Raw genomic sequence first — 21,301 nt, forward strand, 5'->3', positions numbered from 1 at the left:
AACAAGCAAAGTATGGTATAGATTAGAAGTTTTTTTAAGGCTATAGGAAATATTTAAACATTAAATTTTTTACCTATAGTAATAAAAAATATTCATTTTGTCCCTCCAATTCTCAAATCCATAATTGCTCTACTGCAGTAGGGAGCTTTTTGTGCAAATCTCCATATCCCTGAGACTTATTTTCTTCATCTTTTTAAGAAAATAAGCTAACTCGGAGGTTTCTGTGAGAACCACGCAAGATTATTAATGCATGAGAAAATATTGGAAAGTATTATACAAATATTCATCGAGTGTTCACCTTTCTTATAATTAATTGTTATTCACTCAGTTTACAAATAAGTTTTAACAGTAAGATATTAAGATAAACCTTGGAGTTGGGGATGGGTCTCAGTGGTAAAGCACTTGCCTAGCATGTGTGAGACCCTGGGTTCCATCCCCAGCAACACACACACACACACAAATACACACACATATGCACATGCACACTCACAATGGTACATCATTGTTTGTTTGTTTATTTTTTTTAACATTTTTTAGTTGTCAATGGATCTTTATTTTGCTTATTTATATGTAGTGCTGAGGATCAAACCCAGTGCCTCACACATGGTAGGCAAGTGGAGCCCCCATTGTCTGTTTTAATTGCTTCTTTTGTTGGGGATTTTTTATTTGTTTGTTTTTCATTTTAATTTATTAGGCACTGAAATTAGGAGAAAAATTTGGTTGGCCCTTGAGACAATCTAGATTAGTTTCTTTCAACAAAGGATGTACTTTAGAATTATCTGAGGATGTTTTACAGTTACAAATGCTAGGGCCAACTTCTAAAACAGTCTCTCTGGGTGATTCTGATGGAAACCTGGATAACCTCTCCTACTTTTTTTAAATGTACTTTTATTGTGGCATTGATAGATATTATTTTGCCTTACAATTTTATGCAAGGTGAACTTGCTTTCAAATGTTCATCTGGGCATCACAGATGCTCCTCAACTTACCATGAGGGTACATCCTGATAAACTCGTAATAAGTTGAAAATACCATAGGTCTAAAGTTCACCTAACTTGCTGAACATGATAGCTTAACACAAGGTCTGTTGTATAAAAAAAGTGTTGAATATCTCACAAACACACTCGGCTAGGTATCATGTAGACATGATTAGATGCTAAAACACAAAACACAGTATCCCTCCAACCCTGGCAACACAGTATCCTGTAGAATATTGGTTGTTTGTCCAATAATATCAAGTTTGACAGGAAAATGCAGCTCAATGCTGATGCTGAGCATCAATGAGAGAGTATTGGAATGCAAATCACTAGCCAAGGAAAATATTATGATTCAAAATTTAAAGTATGGTTTCTACTAAATGTGTGTCCCTTTCACACCATCATAAAGTCAAAAACTATAAGTCATGGGTTGTCTTACATGAATAATAAGAAAATTTACGGGGCATTTATTCACCATGTGGCTGCCATAGTTTAAATATGGTTTGTCCCCTCTAAAATTCATGTTGAAATTTGACTACAAATATAATGGTGTTTAGAAATGGCGAGACCTTTCAATAGTGGCTATGTTATCAAGAAGGACTGATGGATTTTTTGCAGAACTGGATTCATTCTCATAGGAGTGGGTTGCTATAAAGCAGGTCAGCCACCTTTGTCCCCTCTGCTCTTCTGCACATGCTGATTTATCTTCTACTTTCTGTCATGAGTTAAAGCACCACAAAGCCCTTTCTAGATACAGCAGCCTGACCTTGGACTTCCCAGCCTCCAGAACCATGAGCCAAATGAATTTCTTTCCTTATAAATTACCCAGTTTCAAGTATTTTGTTATAGCAACATAAAGTAGACTAAGGTAGTAGCCTACTCGTATGGGTCAGAGATGGCTTTATGAAATAGAGAATCACTGTTAGAGTGAAGGGATTGTCTGCTGGTGATTCAAAAAAGACCATGACAGAACCCCTAATTCACATCTACAGGTTAAGGGCTGAACTCTCAGAAGGAGAGCAGAGGAGAGAAGGGGTTAATTCAAACTGTTAGAAAAGCTAAAAGTAAATTTTAAAATGCTGAGCTGCACATATTCATGCTAGAATAGGAGCCTGTTTATATGCTTGCTGGGCATTTTAGTATTTACCATTTAACTTCTTTTCAACTCTGCAAGGGATTTTTTTTCCTCACTTTCCCTAATGTAAACACAGATTTCTCAGCAAGTCATTTCCCAAGCCATGCCATTTCTGGTGTAAAATATATATATATATATATCAGCCAAATTATGTACTTGTCTGGAAATACTAGTTATCCTTTGGGCCAAAGTAGTTTTGTTTTAAATTTAAAAAAAAAAACCTTTTTATTCTTCGATTGATAAAGACCTGAAACTTCATCAGAGGCAATACAAATTCTGAAGACTGTGTATAGATTTTGGAGACTTCCTTCCCCAGATAGATCCATCTCCTTAGGCAACTTCATTTTCAGAAATGTTTTTTTAAATTTCTTGATTGATAAAAATTTACCTTTTTTAAAATGCAGCTGTACTAACAGATTGTTACCCCATCAATAATTAAACATTAGAAGTGGGGAGGCATGGGAAAATGGAGGAACTTTGGGCAAAAGGGAGGGAGAGTATGGAGAGTGCTTGGGGGCAGGAAAGATGGTGGAATGAGATGGTCATCATTACCATAGGTACACATATGCTGCACATGTGCTGTGTCCCTACATTGTGTACAACCAGAGAAATTCAAAGTTGTGCTGCAATTGTGTCAATAAATCAAAATGCATTCTGCTATCATATATGCCTAATTAAAATAAATTAATTAATTAGGAAATCTTTTGTTTCCTCAAAGAGATAAAATTCTTTCTCTGTGATAAAAGAATTTTTTCTCTCCATTTCCTCTCCAACTAATATAACGCAAAGCACCTTCAGTGGAGAATAAGGCTGATTTTGTGTAGCCTTGGAAAATTTGCTTTGCGTTTTGAGTCCTCAGTTTCCTCATTTGTACATTAGGGAAATTTACGTACTTGTCCTTTGAGGGCTACTTGAACTGTTGGGTCTGTAAAATCAGGAGAAGTTCTGAGGACTAGACCCAGTCTGCTTAGCTGCTAACTGAGTGACTTGAGCCAATTTCCTTCATCTCCTTTGTTGTTGTTGTTGTTGTTGTTTACTATTTCTCTAAAATAAAGACCACAATGTCTATCTTGCTTACCTGACAAGGGCATAGAGAAAATCAAATAATGCATAAATCTGAATGTGTTTCATACTCAACACAATGCTACAGGGAATAAGCCTTGATAAAGGATAACAGCCTTGCTCCTCCTGGTTCCTGACAGGAAATGCTTTCTTCTCCACATCTTTCCATGGGTTCCCAGCCTGGTCCATGTGTTCACCTTTTCCACATGAAAAACCAGCCTCTACCTCAGAGCAAAGCCTGTCCAAGGAAGGGACATGACTTTTGTCCTTGGAAAGACCCACAGAGCATTCCTAGGCACATTCCCACCCTGCTAACTTGTTTATCTACAGGAGAGATCTGCTGCGCCAGGAGTCCCTGACTCAATAAGGTGGGGACCATAGCATAGCAGCCACCAATCAGCATGAGACAGGGAAATTCCTGGGATGCCAGATGACCCTCCCAGTAGTTTATGGTGGTTGATAACATGTTGGGAAACCAAGTAGTTCAGCACATACACCCCACATGGCCTAAACCAATCAGTTCAAATGAAACCCTCTTGTAGTAACCAATCACCCCTACCCAACTTGTTCCCGCCAGTGAAGGTGCTAATCATGTTTTAGAGTTGTTATTTGATTTTCCCGCGGTGTGTGATGATTTGCTAAGAGATGCTATGATGTATGTGGGGGTCCCTGCCTTCTCCAAAGAATGTATAAAACTGCTGCAAACCCTGGGCTGGGGCCTCTGAGCGTCACCAGTTGCTGTGTGCGTGCGGAGGACCGAGGTAGCTCGCAATAAAGGCCTCTTTGCTGCTTACATGGATCTTGGGTCTCTGGTGGTCTTTTAGGGGTCCCGAATTCGAGCATAACACACAAAGCCAACTTGGACACCACAGTGAAGCCAGATTTAAAGTTAGGTAGTCAGTGTAGTTAGGTAAATTGGGTCTAATACCCAGTGAAATCTAAAATGGAGGCCATGCTGAGAATGATTCCAGGAAACGCAGGACAACTCATGGAATGTTAATGAAGTCCTGAAAAGGCCCTAGGCCAAAGTCCACCTCAAAGGAATGTTAATGAACAGCCCCCAGCAAACTTGAAGGTGCTGACTCAGAAGTCCTTCCTGCCCAGATTACTTCTTTGGCCCACCTGTGTCCCACCCCTTGGGACTTCCAACCTACATTCCATCCCCAAAACTATAAAAAGGGGAAACAACCGCACTTCCACGGATTCCACCTCTTGGGTCCCCTTCTTCCTCGGGAGAAGTCTATTCTGCTGCCCTTTAATAAACTTCTAATTTCTACTCTGACCTTGCCTCAGTGTCCTTTTCTGGTGTTATTCTTCAACATTGGGGAAGCAAGGACTCGTCACCGGTCAACAGCGGTAACAACAGCAGCCTCCACTGATAGCTCCCTTCATTGCTCACAGCACTTTGTCACTGGAACCTGTTACTCATTTCTCCTTTTCTCTGATCTCCTTCTGGCTTGTGGTGGATAGTAGGCAATTTAAGACCCACTGTTTTTGGTGTGCTCTGCACGTGTGCAGAAGAATGGCCCCTCTGAGTGGATTCGGAAAGGTAGGTCCTGGGAAGGAGTTGGAGAGCACTTTGACCAGCAGAAGGAGCACAGACCGTGTGGATCAGTGAGTACTAGGTAGTTAAAAAAACAAAATTACCCCCTCCTCCAAACAAAAAGCTGACTAAAATCAAGAGAAAAAAAGACCAAAACTGTTTTTTTTATATATATACATTTCTCTCATGATAGATTTGTTTTTATTCATACCCTTGGAAGTGGAGTTCTGCATTGTTCAAAACCAGTCCTTATGTTAATCAGAGAGCTGATCCTGTGAAGTTTTAAATTTAGGAATAAAGTTTGAGAGTAAGAATATGAAAATATTCTTACAGATAAGTATTGCATCTGAATCATATAAAATCTCTCAGGAAATTTATCAAGCTCCTGTTATATGCTAAGCCCTAAGTGGGGTGCCAGGGATAGCAGTTGAGGGACATAACCCTGGCTGGTGGGCAGTCTAGGGCCTGGGGTTGTGGCTTAATGGTAGAGCAGTTGCCTAGCACATGGGAGGCACTAGGTTTGATCCTCAGCACCACATAGAAATAAATAAATAGATATAATAAAGGTGGTGTGTCCATCTACAACTAAAAAAAAAAAAAAAAAAAAAAGCCCAGTCCAGTGGGGAAGATGACAAGAAAGAGATTCAAGGATAGGGTGCCTGCTATGACCCAGGTGTGGGAAACTGTGCAATTGTGCCAAGGAATGCTTTGCAGAAAAAGGATGAGTAGACTCTTGAAGCACTTAGGAGGCAGCAAGGTTGAGAGTAGAGGAAAACCCTCAAAGGTAAACATGGGGAATGAAGAATGAAGCTGGCTGGCAGTTCTGGGGTCAGCTCTGAGAGGGCCTTCCTGCCACTCTGAGAATTTGTACATGGCCTAAAGACCACAAAGAGCCATTTAGGGAATTTGAATAGACAAGTTAAAGTATAACATTTGTATTTTAGAAAAGCCTGTATTTTAAAAATACTGCTGCATGTAATAAACTAATCATACATAGATCATCAGTTTGTTTTGCAACACTATACTGGCCACATGACTTAGAAGACAAAGAAGCACAGGAGGGGTTGGGTGTATGGCAAGGACACTTTTCAGTTTTTATCCAGTTCCTTCCAAAAGAAAACCAGTGGGTGTCCTGAAAGCCTTGAGTCCTGGCTCACTCTGTTAACTGAAGTCACTTCACCTGAGCCCCTCTTTTCTTATGTATTAAATGTAAGGAGGCACATTAGATCAGGGAAACTCAGTTTGTTAGTTTATGACCAGTATTTTTCTAATGAAGAATACATAAAAAGGAAAATATCAAAGTTTATTGCACAAAGAGTATTTTTTTTTTTATTTTTGAAACTTGATTTCAACCACAGTCATTCATAGCTTGATGGGACTATGTTCTGAGAAATACAAACCTAAGGGCTGGGGTTGTGGCTCAGTGGTAGAGTGCTCGCCTAGCACACATGAGGCAGTCATTGGGTTCAAACCTCAGCACCACATAAAAATAAAACAAAGATATTATGTCCACCCACAACTAAAAAACAAATATTAAAAAAAAATAAATAAAAGAAACATGAACCTAGATGGTGTAGCCCACTATACCTCCAGGCTATATGGTACATTATGATGCATACTGTCATATATTGATTGATCTGTTGTGGACCAAAATGCCATTATGAAGCTTAACTGTATGTGCATATGTGCATACATGGTCTGATACCACACATGAAATCGATCTGCATCTCTGTGGGTGTGCATGCATGTGAGTGTGTGTGTGGGGGGGTGCTTGTGATATTGACTGAACTTCTAGCTCCAAGTAAGAAAGTAAGAAACTGATGTGACTCCATTTTTGAAAATAAATAAATAACAGCAGCTTCTACCTCAAGGCCTGTCCTCAAGAAGGGGGAGTGACCCTTGTCCTTGGAAAAACCCACAGAGCCTTTCTAGGCTCACCCTGCTGAGTTGTTTGTCTGCAAATAACAGGAGAGCTCCAGGGCTCCAGGTGTCCCTGACTCAGTCAGGCTAGGTGAAGACCCATAGCAACCCCCTAGCAAGCACCAATCAGCATGAGACAGGGAAAATAACTGGGAAGCCAGATGACCCCCATAGTTTATGGTGGTTGGATAACATGTTGGGAAACCATGTAGTTTAACATGTACACCCCTCGTGGCTTAAACCAATCAGTTCAAAGGAATCCCCCTCTTGTACTAACCAATCACCCCTACCCAACTTGTTCCCGCCAGTGAATGTGCTAATCAATGTTAAGAGTTGTTGTTTGATTTTCCCGTAGTGTGTGATGATTTGCTGTGGGATGTTGTGACACATAGAGTATCCTCAAAAAACCTATAAAATCTCACTGAACAAAGGACCAGGACTCACTCCCTGGGACCGCTGTGTCGGAAACGGTTGTGAGTCCAGGCTTGAGCTTGCAATAAAGACTTGTGTGATTGCATCAGATTCGGCTCCTGGGGGTCTATTGGGGTCCCACAAATCTGGCATTACAAAAGATCTAAAAACTAATGGATAAATAAGCTCCTTTCCAATTCTAAGATTCCATGACTCCCTCTTTAAACTGCTAATCAGCAAATTACTAAGGGTTTTTCTAGAAGGAGCTAGGAAGTGTTTAACTATTCTTATGCTCCTGGCACTGGGCTACTTTCATGGGCATAGAGATCTCTAAGGTACTCCTTAATGCTTTTGTAGAGATTGTGTATAAAAGTGTTTTTACATTCTTATTTTTACCTTTGGTAGTGTTCTTTAAAGCTACCAAAAGCAGCCATGATGGCAAGCCTTTGCTTTAAAATTTGTGTTGTCAGTGGCGACATCTAGTGGTCTGTTGCAAGTATCTTGTATTCTAGATGTTTATTATTGAAAGGGATTTTAGAGATCACTAAATTCCAGTTTCTAAATTATTAAAAATGAACTAATAACTCACATATATTACTCCATTCAAATAATTACACATGATGATAAATAAAACATAACTTGTGGTGCTTTCTTGGATTACTTAGAAACATTTTAAATATCTAGAACTCAATATTTATGAGGCAGATAAGTTAACAGATCATAATTCAGTATGTCTACAGTTTTGGGTGCATAATTATTTAAAGGTATACAGGCATTTTCATGATTCCTGGTACTTAATTGTGCTCAATAAATCCTTGTCGAATGTTTGAATATGTAGGTGATCACTGAGCCCAGGGGAAGAATCCTAGGGATGTGGGACTTAAAGGAATGAAAGGAATCTGGTTAGAGACTAGAAGGCCAAGAATATTTAAGTTAGGGGTAATGGCAGATGGAGAAGGGAACCATGAGTAGGATACAATAGGGCCCTCTTGAAGGGTTTTAACTATAAAGGAGACTAGGAAGAGCTGTTATTAGAGAACTCATTTGGAACTGGTATATTGGGTGAATTATAAGGCAAAGAAACTGGAGAAAGGTCAGGCCATGCCAAGGTGGATAGTTCCTATCACAGAATGGTGACAGGAAAAAAAGAAATATTAGACATTTTGAAGTTGGAACTTGACACTCAAAGGTGTGGAGTACCATGTTCTGGTCCTTGAAATATGGAGAAAAAGGGAAGACTCTTTTTATTTTTTGGAATCTAAACTGGTAGTCCCTGCTCAGGCATAGACTGGCTCCACAGTCCCCTTTCTTTAGATATCAGGAACTGAACTTGCTTCCTTATTTTGGGAAGTGCCACCTGCCCTATCCTCTGAGATGATTTCTTTCTTCCAATACCAGAAGTGGAATGAGATGTAGTCTATGCAACCTTCTTCTCCAATAGGTTCAGGTAAAGAATAACCAGGCCTTTTCTGCTTACCCATGGGGAAGATGGCTAAATTAAATATACTTCATAGCAGTTAAAGGGTAATAAATTCCAATTTCCATGAATCAAAATGGGCAGGTGAATTAAAACAAAAATAATAAAATTAGATACCAACTACATGCTGTGGTTTGAATGTGTCTCCTCACAAATATATATACAGTGGAAGCTTAATCTCCAGCCTTAAGAAGTGAGACCTTTAAGAGATAAGTAGTCTCGAAAGCTCTGCCCTCACGAGTGGATTAGTGCTGTCATCTTGGGAGAGGGTTTTTTTAATAAAAAGATGAGTTCGGCCTGCTTTTGCTCACTTGCTCTCTCCCATGTGATGCTTTCCATCATGTTTTGATGCAACAAGAAGGTCCTCACCATATGATGATCACTTGACATGGGACTTCTAGTTTTCAGAACCATAAACCTCTAAATTTCTGTTCATGATAAATTACCCACTATGTGGTATTCTGTTACAGCAGCACAAAACTCACTAAGACACTATGTGTGCAACTTGAAATTATTTATACACAAAATGTACTAATACTGCATGTTTTCTACATGCATATATACCATATTTGTGTGAAAATATATAAAGTGGTCTGAAGAAAGCCCTCCAAACTTGTAACAGTGATTACCTCAGAGTAGAGAGTGGGAACTTGGATTGGAAGTGATCAAAGACAACTTCAGGCTGGATACGATGGTGCAAGTCTTAATCCCAGCGACTCTGGAGTCAGAGACAGGGGAATTGCAATTCTAGGCCAGCCTCAGCAAAACTTAATGAGGACCTAAGCAACTTAGCAATTGCAGACCCTATTTCAAAATGTAAAACAAAAAGGGCTGGGAGTGTAGCCTAGTGACAAAGTACCCCTGGGTTCAACCCCAGTACAAAGAAAAGAAAGAAAGAAAAAAAAAAGGACAACTTTGTCTCTTTTTGTAAAACTACTTAGATAACTGCAGTTAAAATTTTAATGTATTTCTTTGTGCTAGTTTAAACATTAAATTAAAATCATTCTATGTATGGTTTTATATCCTGATTTTTTTTCCCACTTAACATATCTGGAACATCATCCAATGTTGTTTGAAAATCTAATTTAAAATGACAAGGATTTCTTCAATATCAGAATGTACAAAATAACTCTCCTATTTGACATTTGTTTGTTCTTAATTCTCACTGTTTGCTTAACACTTTCTGCATGGTCAAAGGCATTCTAGGGATATGGTGATCATGGGAACAGACAGAACCCCTTCCCCCAGGGCTATGAGAATGTAACTCACTAAAAAATGTGCGCAGAACCAAGTACTTCCATTTTTGTTTAAGTTACATGGTTACTAAGGAAATTAACAAATCCAAGGATATGGAATCATGTTGCTATATCATTCATCAGTAAGGCTATGCAAGTTTATTTTCCTAACAGTCTTTTACCATTTCCCTAAATCTTGGAAAATTTTTTCTTTGCTTTTATTACTGAATTGAACATTTTTCTCATCTTGCTAAAATTTGCGTGGATTCTTGTTTCTTTCCAACATGTTGTATTTCTCAGCGTGCTAGGTTCAGTTCTCTATTTTTTTGTTGTCACTTGAATGTCCCCACATCTCCATTTTGTTCCTATCAGACCTGATGGTTCATGTAACTGGTTCCAGTATAACCAGGGTGTTGTGGCACTTAATTAGAATTTGTATGCCATTTTTCAAAATTATTATGAAATATTTCAAACACTCATAAAAATAGAAAAAAATAATACAATGAACCCTTACATTCCTATAATTGGGAGTCAATGACAAGATTTTGTCACATTTGTTCATTTAACCCTTTTCTTATTGCTTTATTTCCTCAAGTACTTTAAAGCAAATCATAGGCATTTGTGGAAGCCAATGAGCCAGTCACCAGCTGATCCTGGGCTGTTGGCAAAAGACAAGCTTGCAAATATTCTTTGCCAAAACGCAAGGATATGTGAATAGCTTTGACACTTGGCTCTGACACCAAGTTTTCAGATATTCCAGTACAACAGGCTTCCTGGGTGCAGTAGGACAGCCACAGGATGTTGCTAATACTGTAACTTTATAGTGCACAGAGAAGCCTCTTGATAACTCACAAGCCTTGAACAATTTGCAGAGCTTCTGTAGTTAAACTTCCTGTTCATGAGAACCTATATAATAAACACGTGGAGCTAGTTATGGGTCATTGTCCTTGTTTTACCTGGTCCCAGTTTTACTTAAAATGTCTCTGTTTTTCTTAATCTTCCATTGACCCTCCTTGTGATCTTTTGCTGTTGCTGTGCAGGTCATGGCAGGCATTATGTCATTATGTCATAGGTCCAGACTGAACATTTGATTTGCTCTGTTCATCAATTTTTTATTCCATTTTTGGATGTTGAAAGCAACTTTGGGTTTTTGTCCTCTGCTTTTATTCCTGAGGGTGAACTTTATACCCTGATGCTACACTTACCAGTGTCTACGGGCAACTTTAAGATGACCATAATTAGTACAAAGCAGGTTGGAAATGTACATTTGCAGACTCTGTGGACTGTATCATTGCTGTGGTTTGATATGGTTTGTCTCCCAGAGGTTCTTGTGCTGGATAGTTGGTTCCCAGTGTGGTAGTATTGAGGTGGTGGAAACTTTAAGCCACGAAGCCTAGTGGGAAGTAATTATGTTATAGGTATTATGTGTAGTGGGGACTCAACCACTCTCAGAACTGTAGTTCCAAAAGCAGGTAGAGGGCCTCAAGGCATTCGTGGGATTCTGAAGACTATAGGTTCTTTACAAACTTGCAGGAAGGATTCAAGCATGTCACACAGAACAACAAGCATGAGTTTATTTGTGGAGATAAGAGAGGGAAGTATACAGTATAGGCCAGGGTGGCCCAGATCATCTCCATAAGGAATAGTGCATTTTTCATGGTGCTGGAGGAAAGATGCTTGTTAAGGGGTTTGAAACTAGCTGAATTTAGAAGTCCAATCTCCTCTGAAATGGCGAAAACTTCAAAGTCTCATTCTCTTTTAATGTAGTAGGGAAGGCTCTATCAACTAGGGAACTAAATCCTTTGAATCCTGTTTTTGAATTCTGGAACCTTTGATCAGTATAAAGGTCATAAAAGTACCCCACTTCAGGGTAACTTGTGTTCTTATTGGCAGGGAGAAATCTTTGGGTCTTCATTTCTCCTGCAGATAACATGTTGTTTGCTGAAAATGTGGCACATCCTATTGACTTAGGACATGACAGGGCCACAAGTAGATTGCTTTTTAAAAGAAAGTCTGTGGAGGTCAGCAAATAGGCCCAGTCTATTAGCCCCTTAACCTCATGTTCCCACTGCTCACTTCTGTTACTTATCAATGGGGCCTCTGCCTTTATGAATGGATTAATGCTATCTCATGGGGAGTGGTTCAGGACTCTTGAGACTGCTTTAGTTCCTGCAGAATGGGTTGCTATAAGTGAGCCTTGCAATTCCCTAAATCTCTTCTGCAGTCACTCCTACCATTGTTTTGCTATCCAGCATGAGGCCCTTGCCAGAGGTGAGCAGATGCTAGTATCATGCTCTCAAATCTCCAGAATTGTGTGCTAAATAAACCATATTTCTTTATAAATTACTCAATCTCAGGTATTTTGTCATAGCAGTGAAAATCAGGCTAAGACAATCCACAGAATCTCACCATATTGGGGATATGTCAAACTATAGATAACTTCCCTTGATTGTTTTCAGCTGATTAAAATGGAAAATTATAAATCTGCTCTCTGTTGTACAGATTCAAAACATAAGCTGATTTCTTGGGTAGGATCCTCTTTGAAAAATAAAAAAAAATGTTGTGTGTTTATACATAACACCAAGTAATCAGAAAAATTCTGCATACAGTTTCAGAAGGTCCCTAGATCCTTGAAAATCCATCTATGGAACCAAGCCTAGATCAAGAATCCTAGCCAAATGAGTTCCAATTCACAATAGCTTTCTTTCAGTATTTAACACAGAGACACACACATATACACCATGGGCAAGAGGAAGAGGGTTTAGTGATAGGGGGAGATGTACCTATTATAAACATAATGTATAAAATGCAGAAAGAACAAAATCAATTATTAGGTACTGGATGTAAGAACCTAAAGATATTTATAACCTGTTAGGAACCTGAGGAATAGTTAGGAAAATAGTCATTCTTGTGTGTGCATGTGTCTCATGGGCGTGCACGAGCATACACACACACACACACACACACACACACACACAGAACAACCCAAAGCTGTCAAACTATTTAGGAAAAAAATCTTTATTATAAATGAATCCATAAAGCTGTTGGAGAAAAAAAAGATGATGGAACAATCTGTTTCATGTCTGTTTCCAAAGCAAGTGTTAATGGACAAAACATGTTTCAACAAGTGACAGTTCTAACTATCCTCAGTTGTGACTGAAATAAAGCTTTAAAACATGGCTTGCCCTGTTCACTATTTTACAGACTTAAACATTAGCTGGCTGCTAAAAGAGGTAAAGCAGCACCATAATATATTAATTAGCATATGAATTTTGAAAATTTGGGCATGCTGCCTCTATCCTACACTTTAACTCAGCCAAATATCATATATCCCCCCATGATGTTTATAATTAACCACAGTGAGTTTTGGAAAGGTAGCTTTAAACAACGGCAATTCCTCCTTCACTGGGAATAGATTAAAAACAGAATCATGCCCATATCTTATTGCCACAAATTGATTAAGTAGATCACTGGTAAAGGACCTGTCCACAGTGCTGGTACTCCACTAGATGATCCCAAGGGTTTGGTTCTCTTTGGCATCGCCTTGTCTGGGAAGCAGAATGCATTAGAGGAAGGAATATGAGATGGTGCTCATGCCTGGCTGAATGAGGGGTATGTGTTTTTAAAGATACACATTACATATTAAAGGCTTAAGAGACTTTCTGAATGAGGTGGTGACTATGTGTGCATGTTTGGAAATACTGGTTATCTGTTGTTTCCTCCAAATGTATCCACTCTAAAAAATTATTTTCTCCTATCAGACAACCAGTTTGTGATTACAAACATTTAACTGTCAAAAGTTTACATGCTTTGTTCTAGAGTTCCTGTGGTGACATTACCATGGCAATTAATAAGCTTAAAAATCCACTTTTCTTGCTCACAAACTCACAAAGCATCACTTTACCAAGTAAGAACAGGGATTGTGCTAGAAACCAGAAACGTTTAGCAAAACCTGGAAGATAATCTTCCCAACTACATTTTCAGAATTATGTAAATTAATAGTTGAAGAATGTATTCAAACAAATTTTATAGGTTTAAATACAGATTATATATATAGTTGTTAGTTAAAATATTATGGTAATATGGTAATTTATGATCTTGGTTTTGTTTCTTGACTTTGTACAAAGCCAATAAAGAAACGTTACCTACTTCGGCAACCTTCAAACAGAATTCAGGAATATTATATACAACATGACCAGTGTGATCAAATCCTGCAACTAAACATTTTTCCGAGAATGAAATACAGGAATTTAATATACACAGATACACATTCATATTCGTGTATATGTCAAATTAGAAATGTCTCTCAGCTGTGTCAAAAAATAAAAGAAAAAAGCCACATATATCTGAATAGCATTTCAAATTTTTTCCAGAACATCACTAACTGAAGCATTCCAATACTTCCATATAAACACACCTACAAAAAAATTACTAATCACATTATAACACATTCTTCCCTTCACAAGACACAAAACAGAAGCTTATATGCCTGAACTGACTACTGTTAAGTAGCTACTGTTAAGGCAGTGTTTATTGTTTTGCAATGGGATGACATTCTGACTGGAACAATTTCAGTTAGAGAACAAACTATTGTTCTGATCTCAGCTATCCTGATTATTTGGGCAATTAATTTTAAAATCTTAAGAGCTACCTTCTTTGGGCTTCTAATTTGTAAGATGAGGTGGCTGGATAAGATCAATGGTTCCTACAAGGGGGAAAACCAGGGGATTGCTACCTAAGAATTACCTGAGTTTGTCAGAAGACAGATTCTCCTTAGAGCACCTTCAAGATAGATTGTTTTCCCAGAAAATTGATATTTGTAATCTAACACTAATATGGCTTACGGAATTCTATGTTCCTTGGATTTGAGAACCTTAGGACTAAGTGATCTCCGAGTTCTTTTTGCTCTAACAATTTCTTATTTATTTGAACTTTGCTGGGCAAACAGAACTAATACAGATAACTACCTGTTCACAACTTATATGTATAGGAACAAATTATATAACACACACACAATAAACGTTGCAAAAATTGTGCCACTCAGCTTTCCCAAATGATAACATCTTTCATAACCAGAAAATATTCACAATCAGAAAGTTGATATCAATACAACACTACTAAGTAGACTTTACTTACAGTTCATCAATTTTTAAATACTTTTATTTTGGTGTGTAGTATTATAAAATTTCATCACAAGCATTGATTTCGGTAAACTCCAAATAAACTCCCTTGCCTGACCCTGTCTCCCCCCAACCCTTTTTGGTTTTTGGCACCATGGATTGAACCCAATGGCTTCAACCACTAAGCCACATCCCCCATGCTTTTGTTTTGTAACAAGTTTCTTTTTCTGGCTAAATAGTATTTAACTTATGGTGTTCCAGTTTAACTGCTAACTGAATATTGAAGTTGTTCCCACTTCTTGGCTATCACAAATAAAGCTGCCATAAACATTTGTGCACAGGATACTGTATGTGCATATATTTTAACTTGTGTGATAACTACTCAGGAGTACAATGGCCAATGACTGGTTCATGGTGAATATGCTCGACGACTTCATGTGAAACTGCCCAACTTTTCTGAAGTGACTGTATTACTTTTTATTTTCTTCAAAAATGAGATCCAGTTATCCCACATCCTAATACTTGGTTCTGTATTTTTAATTTTAGCCCTTTTGATAGGTGTGTAGTGATATACACCTATCAAATACAATATATTTCATTGGGGTTTTAATTTTCGTTTTCTGGATAAGCTTATCTTTCCATGTTTATCTCTTTTGAGAAGAGACTCTTTTGTAATGGGATTGTTTCATTACTTTTGAATTGACAAAAGTTCTTATTACTATTGAATGTGATTAGAAGATATAAAGAGGTTCTAAAAGTTTCATGATTACATTCAGATGTGATCCATTTTGAGTTAATCTTTCTATGTGTGAAGTGTAGGTTGAGAGTTTTATTGTTTCCAAAATCAAAGTTTGCATCATTTATTGAAAAGACTATCCTTCCTTCATTGGTTTTGTTTAAAAACAAAATCAATTCAACATACTTTTGTATACCTATTTTGGACTTCCTATTTCATTTATCTGGTCTCATGCCTCTTCCAGGTTTATTACTAGAGCTATAAATAAAACTTTAAAATCAGGTTTGTGATTGTTTCACTTTCATTTTAACAATCTTAGTTTCTTTGCTTTTCATATAAATTTTAGAATGTTTTCCTATATGAAGAAAGCTTCTTGGCTTTTGCTTAAATTTTGTGTTCCTGTTACGTACCTCATTCCTCTCACCCTAGGCCCAGGCTTCCTGTTGAAGAAGTGCCTTGTCACCAGGTGGTGGAGGGGCTACTGGGGCAGCAGAAGCATAATTAAAGGGCAGTTTCAGAAGCTTTTGGGTTTGAGGCACCTGAAGTAAACTTAGGGACTACTGGAAGGCATAGCAACAAGAGACTGCTCCTGCAAGCCACTGTGGAAAGTGTCTTGATCTTTTTTTCAAGTGTGGTCATAAGAGTTCCAATCCCAGGGACCTCACACATACACCAGCAGTGCCCTCCAGACAAGCCTCACCTCAGTGTGGGGCCCCACTCTGCCACGAGACACTTGGGGTGTGGACCAAGTGACCTCTCTTCTGGGTTGAACCAGTGACTGACCCCAGCAATCTCCAATTAGAAAGACCTATGTGAAAAAAGTCACACAAAGGTCAGCCATTGGTAATCCTTTAGCCAATACTGCCACTTCACTATGGGTCAAGAATCACTCTGGGAAGAAACGAAGACAGCTAGATTTTCTGTCCTTGTGCAAATACAGAATTTTTGATCAGAACAAGCACAAATATGCTGAGGCACCCTGTTGCCAGCAAGGTCAAAAAAAGAAGATAACAATGAGTTGGGGAATCCATGTTTCAGTAACTTAAAAGGACAGTGTTGCTGGGAGGATGGACAGAAACTTACAGGATTTCCTATGCCTCCATAAGCTGCCTGATCTTGTTACCATGAGAGATCAAATTTATCCAAAGATCCTAAACATAACCTAAGGCTTAAGCAATGATCAAACAAATTAACCACATTTATTGATGCAGTCAACAGGAGTCTTTTAGATCACTAATATAATCTAGAAGGCTAACAGCCATGCCCTTTAAGGAAATTTCAAAAACAAAAATTTTGACAGAAGTTCCATGTACTCAACACTCACCTTCAACAGTTATGGAAAGGGCACCCAAAAGACCAATTATGTGGCTTACGAGTCTTTGCTTGTTCTTTGATAACCCTTCCCTCTATGCCTCAATTTGCCTGGCAGGTACTTCCATCAACTAAATCATTCCCACTTTACACAGAATAACATAGATACACAACAGAACAGGGAACAACTTAGGATACCCATGGATCCCTGCTCAATGAACCCTGAGAACCGCTAAAATAAAATCTAGAAATTCAATCAGTTTAAAAAGTACTCTAGAGTAAAAACTGTACATTTATTATGGGCTTAAGTAATTTCCTTTAATCCATGGAGAAAGGGAAACTGTTCTAGGTTACTAATTCCACGAACAAATGCTCAAATAATCATTCTTCCATTTCCTAAAACTGGTAAAGCACACAATGTAACTTGTGGTAGAGTAAGAGGGAGAAAATAAAATACAAAACATTTCTGGAATATGAAAATTTATTACTATTGTTTTCATCAGCAAAATTTATGATCTTGGTCTTTCCTTCTTGCCTTTGTATAGGGCCAAAAGGGAGACATTTGCTACTTTAACAACCTTGAAGCGGACTCCAGGAATGTCACCAACAGCATGACCTTTTCGACCAAATCCAGCAACTAGAACTTCATCATTTTCCTGAAAATAAATGAATAAGTTTACTTCTGGTGTCAATGACAATCACAAAAGAAAATTCTCATTCATTAGATAAAAAATGGGGGAGCCCATCTCCAAAACAGAAACCAAAAACAATTAAACTTATTTGAAACATTCACCTCAATAAAGTTCAGGCAACCATCATTGGGTACAAAAGCAGTGATTTTCTTGCCATTCTTGATCAGCTGGACCCTGACACACTTCCTGATGGCAGAATTTGGCTGTTTGGCTTCAACACCTCTAAAATAAATAGTATGATAAGGTTAACTTTCTCCCGCTTTGGCAGTACTGGAGACTGGACCCAGAGGTGCTCTTCAACTGAGTCACATCCCCAAGCCTTTGATTTTTGGGATAGGGTCCCTAAGTTGCCAAGACTAGCCTCCAGTTTGTAACACTCTTGCCTCACAAGATTACAGGAGCTTGCTATCATGCCCCACTGAATGAACTGGCTTTTTGAAAAGTTACACATACAGTAAATATAGAACTAATTAGAATGTTTCATCTTTCCAATCCAGTCTAAATCCCTCAAATCCTGTAATTCCAAACAAGTTTTTTTCTCAATCTTTTCACAGCATAAAAGGAAAAGCTGTAGTCCCTTCACAGTTGTAAAGATAATTAAAGAATTAGAGCTAGAAAGTCTTGCTTCAAACTATAACTATCACTAAACATGACAATATTAAAAAAAAATCAACAATTAAAAGTTAAAACCAAATACCGGCAAATCCACATGGCTCAATCTTTGCTGTATTTCCTCAGACAAGTCACTTCTATTTACCTTAGTTTTCTCAAGTAGAATTATTTGATTACAATGATTGCCCACTTAATGGGTATCATTTCCTTGTAAGTTTCCACACACAAGTGTTAATTTATGTCCCCCATTTGTATCCTAACTCCTCCCAGACCAACGCTGGAATTAAAATCTTTTGTATTTAACACCCAAGCATTATGTTACCAACTTCAAAATTCCCCCTAAATGCCCCAACATGGCTACGCCAAAACCTAGAATCTTACTGCAGCTTTTTAAGACAATTCAACTAACGTACTTCTTTCTAGGGCGCAGAGTACAAGACTTAAAAGGAGCAACAGACTACACGTACACTTTTTCCAGCACAATTCCCTTTGCATGGGAAGCACCTCCAAAAGGGTTGGCCTTCAGGGCTGTGCCCAAATGGGCCTTCTTGTATTGTTTATCATGCCACTTTTGGTCCCGTCGGTGACTACGGAGCTTCCTGGCAGTACGAAGACCGCGACACTTGCCTAAAAATAAAAATCATTGTAATTCCTCCGCAAAACTACGACCACGTCATTTTGTACACCTTAGCCCCTAAACCCTCGCAGCATATATCTTAGTCCCAGGGGCCATTCGACCTCAAAGTTCTCACGAACCAACTAAGGAGAGGACAAAGGAGCAACAGTGGGTGCATTTTTCCAAAAAGTGAGGCCTCGCGGTAACGCTCAGGGAGTAGCGTCAGCTACCCTGGATAACGCGAGCTCGGCGGCGCTTCGCCCGCATGGACTTCTTCCGCGCCGGACCATGTGCCTGCGCAAGCCGCGCTCCCCTGCCTCCCCGTTAGGCCTCCCCATTGGAACCCTACTCCTAGCTCTATTCCCCTGCGCCTGCCCGCTCCCAGACCACAGATCCCGCTTGCGGGCCCTTCAGCCTAGCCACGCAAAGCTCACCCATCTTGTCGACGCCACGGGGCCGAGGGAAAGAGAGAAGCGACACAGGAAGGAGCCACAAACCACCGCGAGCAAGCCCCGCCCAATCAAGGACCCCACGCGGTGTCTATGCGGCGCCTGTCTCGAGGTCGGCGCCTCATTTGAAAAAGACGCATTTGCATCACTTTCCTGAGCCAGGACCTGCGTCTTGTTTGGTTTTGATGAAATTCACAGATATGTAATTTGCATCGTTATTTCTTTTTCAGGTGAATGCCAGGGACGGGGGAACGCGAACTACCCATCCCAGAATCCCGTGCGCGACGTCCGCGGGCCGCGCAGGCGCTCTCCGTAAATCCACCGGCCTGGGCTTGGCACGTCAGGTTCGCAGGCGGGTCGGGCTGCTGTCTTGTGGTTTTGTGTGGTGGAGTGGAACCCATCAGAATATAGCTTAGAAAATTAGAATCCTGAATTTAAATCACAGTCAAAAGCAGCATAGTAAGTTGTAAAATTTAGTGAGGCAACGTGGCATAGTAATTAAATCCAAGTTTTGGAGTTAGACTGGGCCTTAAACCTGAAAGCTGTCATTTATTGGTTGTGCGTCCTTGGGCTATTCATTTAATTAACTCTTTAGACCTCGTATTTTCCCTTTAGAATGAAGTAAATATTAGAGGTATCTGTTATGTTGGCACACTCAACAAATTTTTAAAAAAATGTTTTTCTGTGCACCAGGGTATGGCAGTAAAGATTTCTAATCATGTAAAGTTAATACTCTAGGTGTGAGGGGACAGGTATCTAAGTACATTTAAAAATAATCGAAAGGAAAGTCAAGACTTTGGTCTAGGGGTGGGGTCTCCCCCAGGAGAATGACTAAAAACTCTAGTCCCACCCTGATGGAGATCCAGGGGATGTGGTCATGGATATTTACAGTGTGCTTTTCACAGGACATTTCTTTATCCTATGCTTAAGCCTCTAACTTGTGACCAGGTGCCACATTTACAGGTAGGTGTTACTGGGAGACACTTTAACTCTTGTTGGACCTGTGTCCAATTTATCCTAAGTAAGATAGCCACTCTAGGAAATCCCTGACAGGAAAAGAAATTAGGTTTGGATATGTCAGGTCAGATGCAGGAAGCAGCACAACAAAACAGGAAATGGGGTAAAGCAATCAATTTTATTACCTTATAGATCACAGAAAGAAGAGGGCAGCATACCTCACAGGACCAACAGGGGAGGAGAGAATCCATCTGGGATGCACTCAACCAGTGGATGGGGAGCAAGAGAGGGGAATAGGACCTGTGTGACTAAACCCTTTAGTGGGTTCTAGGGTGTTACTCCAGCCTAAGTCTGGAGGAATTCCAGCTGGTGGGTTCAAAGTGAGCTGGTGTGAGTTCTGTGAGATCTTCTGTGACTGAAAGGAGGTCAGTGTGGTGGATCTATGTAGTCCATGCAGAGTGTTGGGGTCAGTAAGAGGAGTTAGATTGTATGTCCTATAAGGATTCCTAGAAGGTATTGGTATAAGGTAGATCCTAGATTGATTACAGTGGGGAACTTGGAAGAAGTAGAGAAATGAAAAATAAGCCCTGCTTCTGGTATCAGCAAGTCTAACTCCAAATTCAAAATGAATGCTGAGGCAACATAAAATTATTGGAATTCTCTATAGTTATTGGTTGGATACCTTTGCTGTTATCTAATATATGTCTGTGTAAATAAACCTCAAACACTGCTTGAGCTGCATGCCACAAATTTTGTTAGGTTTTAGTTTTAATTCAGCTCAAAATATTTACTGACTTCCTCTCAATTTCCCTTTTGACCATGGATCATTTAGACATATGTTAATTTTTAAACATTAGGGATTTTTTTTAGACACGTTATTGATTTCTGGCTTAATTTTATTATGGTGTAATAACTTTTTTGTTTGTTTGTTTTGCTTTTTAACTTTGTTCCACGCAAATTTATTTAACATAACAAAATCTTATATGCAAAGTGACCTGGACCTGCTACTTCTTACTAATATCCTGATAGGTTGGTTAAAAAGCACCTT

At 39.1% G+C, this 21,301-nt stretch overlaps 3 protein-coding genes across 4 annotated transcripts in view; 2 read left to right on the top strand and 1 right to left on the bottom strand.

The window, feature by feature from the left end:
• Positions 1–17,390: 17,390 nt before the first annotated feature.
• On the bottom strand, positions 17,391–19,417 carry Rps23 (ribosomal protein S23). Its single transcript, XM_005315656.5, has 4 exons — positions 19,282–19,417; positions 18,699–18,858; positions 17,721–17,841; positions 17,391–17,583 (listed from the first exon to the last, which is right to left on the bottom strand). The coding sequence occupies exons 1-4, from the start codon at positions 19,283–19,285 to the stop codon at positions 17,437–17,439; spliced, it is 432 nt and encodes a 143-aa protein (XP_005315713.1). The 5' UTR covers positions 19,286–19,417; the 3' UTR covers positions 17,391–17,436.
• Positions 18,856–19,818, top strand: LOC144376493 (uncharacterized). The gene is made up of 2 exons (XM_078044652.1): positions 18,856–19,408; positions 19,527–19,818. The coding sequence occupies exons 1-2, from the start codon at positions 19,136–19,138 to the stop codon at positions 19,710–19,712; spliced, it is 459 nt and encodes a 152-aa protein (XP_077900778.1). The 5' UTR covers positions 18,856–19,135; the 3' UTR covers positions 19,713–19,818.
• LOC101958037 (V-type proton ATPase subunit S1-like protein) overlaps positions 19,539–21,301 on the top strand; it is a 42,532-nt gene continuing 40,769 nt past the window's right edge. Inside the window, exon 1 of one of the 2 annotated variants that reach the window (XM_040272026.2) lies at positions 19,539–19,640. The gene's annotated coding sequence lies outside the window, so the exon portion shown is untranslated. The remainder of the gene's footprint in view (positions 19,641–21,301) is intronic. The other variant, XM_040272028.2, reaches the window with a different exon arrangement.

The sequence above is a fragment of the Ictidomys tridecemlineatus genome, chromosome 1 (assembly GCF_052094955.1).
Source record: "Ictidomys tridecemlineatus isolate mIctTri1 chromosome 1, mIctTri1.hap1, whole genome shotgun sequence".
In the NCBI taxonomy this organism is placed as follows: Eukaryota; Metazoa; Chordata; class Mammalia; order Rodentia; family Sciuridae; genus Ictidomys; species Ictidomys tridecemlineatus.